Below are 12212 nucleotides of genomic sequence, written 5' to 3' on the forward strand. Positions count from 1 at the left end.
TATATTTTTTTAAAAAGGTCTGCTGGGTGTTGGTGCACGGTGAGTCCAGTTGGGCTACGTCATGATTTCGAGGCCAGTCTTAGCTACATGAGACTGTGCTTCAACCAACCAACCAAATGCCTGACTCTGCAACAAGGCTTAGCATCTTTTGCACACAGGATCTGTGTCAGGCATTTGCACACTTTGTGAACTTAAGCCAAGTCCAGTCCTTCTTGGGTCCCAGTTTCATCAACTGTAAAATGAGAATACTAGGTCTGTTCAGTGATTTTTGAACTCTTATTTACCATTTTAAAAGATGGGAAAATGGTAGTCTCTTATACTTACAACCCCTTCCCCCATCCCCAGCCAGTGCTGGTCAGAAAAGGATGTCATAGTCATTGGGAATATGGTTCGAAGCCACTGGACCACTGAGCTTGATGGCACACACCTGTAATTCCAGCACTTGGGAAGCTGAGGCAGGACTGTGAGTTTGGGGCCAGCCTGGGCTACATAGAGAAACTCTGTCTCAAAATAAATACCACCCAACCACTGAGCTAGAAGTATATCATTCCTTGTGCCAAAAGTGACAAAATTTAGGACTTAGTAAATTTATAAAGCTCTTTTTTCCCAGTTGGATAATACACAGCACAGTTAGTCCCATGGAACACTGTGCTTCAACTACTAGTTGGTGAAAAGAGTTCCTCCTGCAGCCAGCAAGAGTAATTGCTGCTCCACAAAGTCAAGGAGATACTCAAGAGCTTAGATGTCCCAGAGCTGCTGTCACCAGGGCTGATAAGTCACAGGCCCCCTGTAATACTCTGTCTTCCAAGGCCTGGTTTTTGCACTGGTGGGCCCTGAAAATGCCAGAAGAGTCTATTTATTAGTAGAAACCAAGCCCTCTAAAAGCTATTGTACAAATATGTGCAGCACAAGTACATAGATATGTGTGTTGTGGGTGGGGAGCTGTGGGGGGATGTATGTATGGGTGTGTGCCTAGAACTATATTTTAACTTAGAATTCCAGGCACTGAGATAAAATGGCGAATATCACAATGCTGTCTAAACTTTCACTATGTAAACAGTGTAGTGGGAGAGATAAACCAGTGGTTATACAAATAATTAGAAGCCATTAGAAACCTAGATGTGATAGGGAGAATGGAGCAATACTGGAAGGCACGGGTGTCAGGAACTACTGTAGCTAGGTTAGACTTCAGGTCTGTCCTAACTTAATGCAAGCTTCCTCACACTCTGGGAAAGGCCTTCTTTCCTTTGGACCTCAGTTTACTCATCTGTAAGATGGTACCATACCATTTGTTCCTGGGGAAGTGACAGTCATCTGTCAGTATTTCACAAAGGCACGATCACCTTAGCGATGTTTCTCCAGGCTCGGCAGAGTGCTCAGGTGCCCACTCTGGGCTTGCACACCCTTCAGGAAACTTGTTATAGCACGTCTGCTGTTGCAGTTTTTCCAGTTCTTTGTAGGATTGTCAAGACTGTTTCCTGCCTGTGTCTGACTGCACTGTAGTGTCTGACCACAGAAGGTGCTGACGAATGTTTGTTGAATGGATGGAGGGACAGTTGTGCAGGTAACTAATAACATAATAATGCAACCTATCAGAACATCTTTGCTGGCTTATGGTCTCATTTAAATTGTGGGATTGAATGAGGATGATACACATTTTGAAGCCTGAAGTCCTCAACTGGAGTTCCATTTCTGCTATTTGTTGTATGTTCTTGGACAAGTCACTGGATTCCATTAGTCTGCTGTCTTTTGTTTTATTGTGCTAAGAGTGACCTCAGTGTTACCAATAAGATGATTAAGGCCTTCTACTCTACCCAGATAGAAATCATGGGTAGGTGAGAAGCTCTTCTGTTCTGTGTAGTCCCTGGCCTTTGAGTGTCTGAGGCTCATGGGCAGGACTTGGCAGGGCTAGCAAAGCTAGAGACTTGCAGCTTAAGCTCTGACAGCCAGGAGCCTATTGCTCCAGGCTTTAGAAGTGAGAGACTTAAAGCTCCAGGTGCTCAAGTTAGAGGCTTATTACTCTTTGTTTTTGACTACTGGTGTCCCTGGTACATGACAACTATTGTTATACCCAGCTTCTAGCAGTAGGCAATGCCTGCTAGCATGGCTTCTGAATGGGTCTTGACTGCTGGGTCCTGAGCACCTACAGTGGCTAGTGTTATATAAATCTTGACCTTTACAACTTAGAGCTCCCTGGGACTCTTCTACCAACCTGGACTGGCCGTTTCTCTGCTGTCGTTTGTCATTTCTGCTCCCACTTACTCTCTGGAACTCCTCAGGTGCCCTCTCACTGTTCACTGCTGCTACCACTCTGGTGCCATCTGTCATCTGTCATCTTTTCATGTTGCCACTTAAGAGAAGTCTTTTAATGGTGCAACATCTGGGAGCAGCTCAGAAAGGTGTCTCTTGGCTGGCTTCAAAGTGCTTATATACGCCAAATGTTGTGGGGGAGGGTATAGCAAGGTTTGCCGTTTTGCCACTGCCCATTTTTGCACTTCAATGCAAATGAAGGCTCATACCTCTACTATGGCACAGTGGTTCATGCAAATAATCATATTTGCACCAACCACAGAACAGTTGCTCATTCCAATGATGCAATGTTTGCACCATCACAGGTTTTTTTTTTGTTTTTTTTTTTTTTTTCAGACAGGGTCTCCCTTTAGTCCCGGATGGCTTGGAACTCGCTTTGTAGACCAGGCTGATCATACAGGGATCTGCCTGCCTCTGCCCTCCTAAGTTGTTGGCATTACAGGTGTGTACCACCAGGCCTGGCCAATCACAGGCTTTTTGCTGGGCTACCAGTGGGAATGTGCCCTCTCCAGTCTGGGTGAAAATGGCCACTAGAGTTCACTAGGCTTGTGATGACAAAATTTCTGTAATGAAAAAGTCCTGGCTGGAATAGTGACTTCTGGAGCCATTCTTGTAGCTTGGCAAAACAGGAACTATGGTTGGATGAGTAGCTTCCCCAGGACATTGTTGGGAGTGTCCAGTGGGAAGCTGGGGCAGCTGCTTGGCTCCAGGTTTTCCACTCAAAGCAGCCAGGCACCCGGGAAAGCTCTAACAACTATCAATGAGGGAGTTAACTTACCCTGTCTCTGACAGCTTAAAGAAAAAGAAACATTAAAACGGGCGTTTATGGGATTGGAGAGATGGCTCAGCGGTTAAGAACACTGTTCTTGCAGAGGACCTGGGTTCGAATCCCAGCACCCACATGGCAGCTAACAACTATCCAGTCCCAGGGGATCCGACAGTCTCTCTTCTGTCCTCCGCAGCCACTGCACGACACGGGTGCCCTTACCTACATGCAGGAAATACACGCATACACATAAAATAATAAATAAAATATTTTTTAAAAGGGGCGTTTATAATAAAACCCTGCTATTATCATTAACCGTGCTTTAAAGCATTGAACGTAAAACACTGAACATGTTTAAAGCCCCATAACAAACTGAAGGAGAATAACAGTTAGATCTAAATTAGGCAGAAGGTCAGAGACAGTGACAGAGGCCGGTAGTCTGCATCAAAACCCTCAGCATCAGTCCCCTCCCTCAAGCTCTCACAGACAGGAAACGCCTGCCCTGGGGGAAATCCAACCCGGTGACACAGCCGGAAGTGGGTGGGCGGAACTTACCGGCAGCCGCGACGGGCATGGCCCCGAGTCAATAGAAGGCGGAGGCGTTCTCTCTTCCGCCAATGGAGAGCCGACGAGGGCGGGCTCCAGTGAGCCGCCTAGTAACGGCCGCGTGGTAACCCCGGGTGGTGCACTCACCGCTTCTCCACGCAGCGGATTGTGGCTCTTGGCGTTGGCAAGATGAAGATTGAGGAGGTGAAAAGCACCACGAAGACGCAGCGCATCGCCTCCCACAGTCACGTGAAGGGGCTGGGGCTCGACGAGAGCGGCCTAGCCAAGCAGGCGGCCTCGGGGCTTGTGGGCCAGGAGAACGCTAGAGAGGTGGGCGCCGGCGGCGGGGCGTGGGCTGCCGGGCCAGGACAGCGGATCCTGAGCTGGCGCAGCCTGCCTTCTAGCAAGATTTGTGAGACAGGCGAGAAACCAACAAACACTGCATCCTTTGTCGGCCACGGCGCGGTAGTCGGACTTTGCTGTGAACGCAGTGGCGGGCTGTGGGTTTGTTAACTAGGGAATTGACCAAGCTTTAAAAGTTGATTTGGGTTGCTAGGGAGTTGATTAGGGAGGACCAGTCTGGTGTGTCTCCTATTCCAAGCACTCTTTAGTGATTCCAGTCAGTCTGCTTAAAGTAAATGGCAATTGATAAAAAAGTAGCCTTTTGATTGCTACTATTTTGCTCATGAAAGAATTGAAGGTGAAAGAGGTCACGCCACCCATCCATCACTTGCCATAAAGTTGAGTAATGAGATGGTATTTGCACCCAAATCGAAACTCTGTCCAGACCTCAGCATACTTGAAGTTCAGAGTCATGCTCCTTGGCCTCTGCAGAGGCTCAGCAGCTACTAAAACCTGCACTTAACATGTGGTAAAGACTGCCTTCTTAGCCTCTTGGAAACATAGCCAAAAGCCTCTGGTTTCCGTTTGGAACATCATCTTTCCAAAAGTGAGACTTTTGACTGGCTCACTTGTCACCTGTTTTCACAAGCAGTTAACAATGGTTAAATGTTGTTTATGTGGCAGGCAGCTTTAATTACATTGTTTTGTATATGCCTCTAATTTATTTCAGTCCTTTTTACTTCGGTATGATGTTTTCTAAACATACAAAAAAATGGAAAGGTTTGCATAGTTAATACCATTGTACCTAAATTCTAAAATCAGTATCTTATGGTGTTTCTTTATAGTCTATTTTATGTATCAACCTACCAATTCCACTTTTAAATTAAAATTAGAGTATTTTAAAATTAGAGTAAACTACAGACATGAGCATACTTTATCCCTAATCCTTAGTGTGTGCATTACTGGCTGTTTTGAACTCTTGGATTCAGATGAGTAGTTGTGGTTCACAGAGGTTATAGGTAAAGTAAGGATAAGGTCACACAGCTGACATGCAGAAGAGCCAGGATTTAAACTGGAGTGTATGTGACTCTGGAGTCAGCTCTAGACCTACCTCTGCACCAGGATCTTGTATGACTGATCAGACCAGCAACTTCTCTCGTACTCAGTATCTTCATCTGAAAAGTGAGCGTGTAAGACCAGGTGATCTGAATGTTCTTTGGATGCAGTTTTTGAAGGATTGCTATATGTGGAACCAAGTCCATAAGGTAACTGTGTAAAGGAGCTCTGATCTAGTCACAAGATTGTCAGTAGGGTATAGTGAGGTTAGTGTCCAGAAGGAAGAGCTAAAGCCTTCCTCAAGCGGGGAAGATGCACTTCCTAGCTACTGTGTGTTGGATTATTAGATCAGTGTAACATCTTATATTGGGTGGTCCCAGAGTTTTGGTGCTCAGGAGGTGTGACTTTCTCAGCCTTACTTTCTGTTAATTATTTTTTTATTGTGTGTGTGAGATATGTATGTGTATATGAGTGTGGGCATATATGTCTGGTGGGTGGAAGACACTTTTAGGTGGTCAGTTCTCTCCTTCCACTGTGAGTTCTAGAGACCAAGTTCAGATATCAGGCTTGCATGGCAAGCATTTTTACCCGCTGAGCCAACTTGTTAGATAGTAAACAAGTCACAGAGTGTGGGTATGTGTGCATGTGAACTGTACAGGCTTAACCAGAGTTCGCATGTATATAAGTGCACCATGTGCATGCAGTGCTCATGCGGAGGTTAGAAGAGGGTGTTGGATCTCCTGGAACTGGAGTTACAATGGTTGCTAGCTGCCATGTGGGTGCTGGGAACCGAACCCAGGTCCTCTGCAAAAGCTCTTAACCACTGAGCCATTTCTTCAGCCTCTATTTTTAAAGTTTTCTTTTTATTTATATGTATGTGTTGTCTGTGTGTGCATATGAGTATGGTGCTGGTGGAAGTCTAAAGAGGGCATTTGATCCCCTGGTTGGAGTTACAGGCATTTGTCAGTCACCTGACATGGGTACTAGGAACCAAACCCAGGTCCTCTGCAAGAGTTCTTCACTGCTGAGCTGTCTCTCCAGCCCCTATCTTAGCAAATAATCAAGTAATTGAATATTGAGGGTTCTGCAGGCCTTCAGCAGATCCTTTGGTATGACAGGTTTCATTCACATAAAGGATTTGCTCTTCACAGTTCACTGATGACCAGCCAGTGGTCTGTGTCATTGGTTCTTTCTTAACTCTTCATGGGTTTTGATGAAAGCTGTGATCTGCCTGAAAACTGTGTGAGTGAACATGTGTAAGATTTTATTTCCAGTTTCAGGTTTGTGGGCCCTGAGGCCTATCCCTTTTGTGTAGGCTAACACTCACCCCTCCTACTCATAAACCTGTGTGTTCTCCACACAGCAGCCAACATGCTCCTGAATACAGTCACATTGTAGCACATGGTCCAAGACATTTTCCGTGGCTTCTGTCATGTGTAGAGAAGTCAGATTTTACTCTGGACTGTAAGTCCCTAGTCTGTGCTGGTCATGGCCTATCTCTTCAACCTCACCTTCCAATTCTTTTCACTATACTTTGTTTGCTGCTCCCTCTCTGTCCCTTGAACATGCTAAACCACTGCTTTGGGTATTTTGAATTTACTATTTTTGCTTGGAGCATAGACTGCCTTGCCCAGGCTTTTAGATGTTACATATAATATCATGGAAAAGACCTCCCCTGCTCTCTGGAGCCACTTCGCTTCTCATCTTTTTTTCTCTCCATGTCTGCCTGTGTCCTTGCCGGAGTATGAGGCTTTGCTGTCTTACACTCAGAGAGTGCTGCAGCCCCTGGCACTCAGGGTTAGTTGGAAGAGTACACGAGCTGTGTGGACCAGGGACTGAATTGTTTCCACCATGAGGCATTTTAATATTGACTGACTGTTTCTTTCCATTGTTGTGTGTAGGCATGTGGCGTCATAGTAGAATTAATCAAAAGCAAGAAAATGGCTGGAAGAGCTGTCTTGTTGGCAGGACCTCCTGGAACTGGCAAGGTACTTGTCCTTCCCACTCCCTCAGCTACCCAAGAGAATGATACTAATGTTTAAGCCAAATTGAATTCATGTCTTAACTAGTCTTTGTTTAGCTAGAGTGGTTATATGTATGTTTTAAAAACTAATGTGTAATAATAAATTGAGGGTCTAAAGCCCGTGTTATAAGATTAAAATTACCCTGGCCTACCTCCAGAGAAGAGAGAATGAAGTCCTTGGAGGCGTCTCGTTGTTTCTAGAATATTTCCTTTATCTCAAGTCTCTTTTGCTTTGGAAAGAAATATATTTCTGTTGGTCCGGTGTCATAAAAATCTTTGAAGTGATGTCTTGTTTGAGGGTAGAGAAAGTGAGTCTGCATGTTCCCAAATGCTAGTCCTGCCTATCAGTGCTCTTCGAGAGGTGGGAAGAAATGAAGTAAAGATGTGCTTTTTTATTTTTAATTTTATTATTTTATTTTATGTGTATGCGTGTATTGCTTGCGTGTAGATAAGTGTACTCGTGTGGTGCAATGCCCGCATTGGTCAGAATAGGCTGTCGGATCCTGGGACTGGAGTTACAGACAGTTGTTAGCTGCCATATAGGTGCTGGGATTCGAACCTGGGTCTTCTGCAAGAACAACCAGTGTTCTTGACTGCTGAGCCATCTCTCCAGCCCTGAGATGTGCTTTTTTTAATTAAAATTTTTATTTTATGTGTGTGAGTGTTTTGCCTGCATGTGTGTAAGTATACTCACGCATGCAGTGCCTGTGGAAGCAGAAGAGGGCATCGGATCCCTTGGAACTGGAGTTACAGATGATTTTCAGCCACCGTGTGGGTGCCAAATCAAATCTAGGTCCTCTGTGAGAGTAGCCAATGCTTTTAACCACTGAGCCAGCTCTATAGTCCCTAGCTTTATCAGTACTGATTTTATTTGTGTGTGTGTGTGTGTGTGTGTGTGTGTGTGTGTGTGTGTGCGCGCGCGTGCGCCTTGGTGTGGAAGTCGGTACAAACTTGCGAGGTCAGTTCTCTCCTTTCACTTTTAAATGGATTGGTGGGTTCTGGGCATCAAACTCAGGTCATCAAGCTTGTGTTGTCCTGTGCAGCTGCCTTTATCCACTGAGCCTTGGCCCCGAGACAGGCCTTTTATTTTCAAGGGGCTTGCAGTCTTACCAGGTCAGAAAGCCAGGAGGCTTGGCAGAACAAAGGGACTCTGCTGAGTGCTGACCATGGAGCCCTAATTAATCTAAATACAACTGGAGTTGCAGCAGGATGGCACAGCGGGCTGGTGAAGCTGGAGGGGTTGAGGCTTGCGGTTTGCCCTTTAGAGCTGAAGGAGGATTGGCCTTGCAGGGAAGAAAAGGGCCTTCCCGGCAGAGGACACAGTGTGGCTTACTGGAAATATTTAAAAAATTTTATTGTGTGTGTGAATTTGGTGTGTGCATGTCAGGGGACAACTTTTAGGAGTCTGTTCTCCTACTGTGGAATCTGGGGATTGAACTTAGTTTGTCGGGCTTGCATGCAAGTGTTTTTACTCACTGATACCAACCCTTTTTTGGTATCCCAACCAGACCTCAAACTTGCTCTGTAGCTGAAACTGACCTTGAGCTCCTGATCCTCCTCCCTAGTGCTGGGATTACAAGCAGGTGTCTCCCTGCCTGGCTGGTGGGACATTTGATAACTGACCAGTTTACTAGTGTGAGCCTCCATTGTTTTTCACCTGAAACCTAGAGACCAAGAGCCTGGGCTTGCATTTGGAAAAAAAAAAAAAAAAAGCTAGGGGAGAGGGTGGGGTATGGGGGAGGGAACTGTTGCATCTTTTGCTTTCCCTGCAGTTCTTAAACCAATCAGTGGTTAGAGAATAACTAATTCTAACTTTGAAATCCTCTGTTGAATTGATGGTGTACCTTATACTGGCATCTTACAGAAGAGGAAGAGCCATGTTAATGAGATGTTGTGCGAGCCTTGGTGATCTCCCCATGGGCAACGTTACTATTTCTGTGCTTGCTCTGCTTTCTTACATCTTACACCTTTTCTGTCCAGTTTTCTTCCTAAAGTCAATTTTCTAGAAGTTCCTTCTATGGGTTTGTTGGTAGAAAGGACTGTTGTCCTTGTTTGGTTATTTGGTATTTGAGACAGTCTCATTATGTAACCCTGGCTGATCTCCAACTTGAAGGTAAAAAGCATGTCACTACTGTTGTCAGTCAGCTGGCTGGGGTCCATCCTCCTGCCTCAGCCTCCTGAGTGCTAGAATTGCAGGTGTGGGCACCCGGCCTGGCATATCCTTGTGTTGGAAGATGGTTGTGCTGCATGTGTAGTTCAGGTGATGCTCCTTAGTTCTCCCTTCCTTGTCACCTTGAGGCTTTACAGTTTTCTTTCTGGATGTTTTAAAGATAGTTTTGACTTTGGTGCTTATTTGCTACATCACAGGGTAGATTTTTGTTTACCGTACCTGACATTAATGATTCCTTTTGAATCTCTGCACTCCTCTGATGTGTTCTGGAAAGTCTTTGGCCTCTTCAGCCCTTTCTTTACCTCATTCTCTGGGACCCAGTTGTTTGTTTGCTTTTATTATTGTCACAGATTGAAGGTTCTACTGGCCATAGATGACGCTAAATGTCTTCCAGAGTGTAGGATAGTTCCCACAATAAGGAATTAGCCTGTCTCCTAACGTCAGTGGAGCTGAAGCTGGGAAGTGCTTGAAGTAGGGCTGAAAGAGTAGTTAGCATGGTGGGCCTGTCTGTGCCTTACACGGAGAGATGGTTATAAGTATTTTGGGATGTTTGCAATTTCTCTGTTTCATTTCTGAACCACTTCAAAATAGAACCCCCTCCTACATACCATGGTATTGTCATCCTACCCCCAACTTGACCACCGCTACAGCATTAGCTCATGTACAGTTTATGCTGAAGTTTCTTGCAATTTTTTGTCAATTAAAAAAGTTAAAAATTAACTGAAAAAGATTAGGAGCAGAACTAGGAAGAGAATGGTCTCAGGAGCCCAAGAATGGGCTCTTTAAAAAAAAAAATATTTTAGGGGCTGGAGAGATGGCTCAGCGGTTAAGAACACCGGTTATTCTTGCAGAAGACCTGGGTTTGAATCCCAGCACCCACATGGCAGCTAACAGGTGTCCATAACTCCAGTCCCAGGGGATCCGACAGCCTCTTCTGACCTCCGTGGGCATTGAAAATAAAAATAAATTTTTTTAAAAGTTAAAAAAATATTTTATTTTTATTTTATGTATATAATTATGTGTGTTGCCTGCTTGTAAGTGCACACGTTGCACATACAAAAAACAGTGACAAAAAGAATTCTCCAAGTTCCTCCAATTTTTGGCTTTTGCTATAAAATTCAGAATACAAGGCTGGGAGTGCACCTCAGTGGCACATGCTTGCTGAGGACCTGGGTTCCATCCTCAGCAACACAGTGAAGAAAACCCAGAATGCAGTCAAAGCTCACAGCCTGATAATAACTGCTCTTTCTCCTTTACCTTCCTTTTGTCTAGAAGGGTTACTCTTCCCACCATTTTGTTTCATTTTCTCTTAAGGATGCTGACTTATTTTTTAAGTTATATTTACTTACTTATTTTGAGGGGCCCAGCACATGTGTGCCATTATATGCATGTAGAGGTCAGAGGAAAACTTTTGGGACTTGGTTCTCTCCTTCTACCTTGTGGATCCAGCTCAGGTTGTCAGGCCTTGCCTTTGCTGGCTGAGCCATCCTGATATTTTTTTTTTTTTTTTTTTTTTTTTTGGTCTTTTTGAGACAGGGTCTCCCTGTAGCCCCAGCTGTCCTGGAACTCACTATGTAGACCAGGCTGGCCTTGAACTCACAGAGATCCACCTGCCTCTGCCTCCCAAGTGCTGGGACTAAAGGCATGTGCTACCAAGCCTGGCTCAATGCTGACTTTTTTAAGGCATCTACAACCATTGTTTTGTTGAATGCTCCACAGCTGAATGCTCCACAGCTGTCCTACAATGCTTGTCTGATTCTTACCTCTAACCCCTCAAAAGACTTATTTCTCCTTCAAAATCTGGCCGTTTTTATAGCGTCTGTCCCTTGTTTGGGAAAAATTGCTTCTTTTTTGGTACTAAATTAATTTTGCTTGTGGACTTGGGCTCAGCAAGTCTGGGAGGGTTTTTCAGTCTACTTAGGTCAGACAGTGTGCTTCTTGATGGATTCATGAGGAGACCTGCTCTCTGCTATTCTGGACTATCAAGTAATATAGAGTCCAGACCAGCTGTGTGTGAGTGTATGAGAGGAACTTTCCTCAATTGCAGCTAGGACAGGACTGACCATTTCATACCTTGTTCCCCAGGCAGAGTCTTTGATGGCTCATCTACTGATGTTGGCCCTTCCATGGGTTTCTTAAAGCTGTGTATTGTCAGTAGCTATAGACACTCTGAAAACTTCATGGCAAAAGTAGTCCATTGTTCTGAATTAATTAATTAATTAATTAATTAATTTATTAATTTAGGTCTTTTTGAGACAGGGTCTCCCTGTAGCTCCAGCTGGCCTGAAACCTCACTGTATAGGCGAGGCCAGCCTTGAACTCAGATCCGCCTGCCTCTGCCTCCCAAGTGCTGGGACTAAAGGGGTACACCACCACGCCTGGCTTTGAATTTGTTATTTTGTATGTCTAGGTGTTTTGTAGGCAGCAGGGATATGTGTGTGTGTGTGTGTGTGTGTGTGTGTGTGTGTGTGTGTGTAGTGAGGGCAGTGGGTGTTTTTGTAGGCAGCAGGGATATGTGTGTGTGTGTGTGTGTGTGTGTGTGTGTGTGTGTGTGTGTATTGAGGGCAGTGGGTGTTTCTGTGAAAGTGGCTTCATGTTGCTGTAAGTCATTCATCTGTGATGCTAGGACAGTTTTCTCCTAAGAAACATAAGATAAGCTCTACCCAAGGTCTTAGTTTACAAGTCTGGCTGTATTCTGATGAGTTTGAAGGTCTGTGGTATCTCTGGAAAGATTTATAGTATGCCTGAAGTTGAGACCAGACCACTTGACTGAGTGGACAGACAGGGATGTTACATTTACTGTACAGATGCAGATCTATTCCTGAAGACCTCACACTGTCAAGAGTGGGGCTCATGGTTTGGCTTTAGAAAAGGAGATGTTCATGGGGCTGGAGAGATGGCTCATCAGTTAGGAGCACTTGATGGAATGGCAGAGGACTCAGTTTTGGTTCCTAGCACCCATATAGTGGCCCATTCATAACTTTGGTTCTAAGGAATTT

The 12212-nt window shown here is 44.9% G+C and overlaps 1 protein-coding gene across 1 annotated transcript in view; it reads left to right on the top strand.

The window, feature by feature from the left end:
- The first annotated feature begins 3713 nt into the window (after nucleotides 1–3713).
- Ruvbl1 (RuvB like AAA ATPase 1) overlaps nucleotides 3714–12212 on the top strand; it is a 37010-nt gene continuing 28511 nt past the window's right edge. The window contains exons 1-2 of the mRNA XM_008828557.3: nucleotides 3714–3952; nucleotides 6922–7008. Of these exons, the coding sequence (XP_008826779.1) occupies nucleotides 3812–3952; nucleotides 6922–7008 (228 nt within the window). The 5' untranslated portion in view covers nucleotides 3714–3811. The remainder of the gene's footprint in view (nucleotides 3953–6921; nucleotides 7009–12212) is intronic.

This window comes from Nannospalax galili, unplaced genomic scaffold (assembly GCF_000622305.1).
Source record: "Nannospalax galili isolate Female #2095 unplaced genomic scaffold, S.galili_v1.0 scaffold332, whole genome shotgun sequence".
Classification (NCBI taxonomy): domain Eukaryota; kingdom Metazoa; phylum Chordata; class Mammalia; order Rodentia; family Spalacidae; genus Nannospalax; species Nannospalax galili.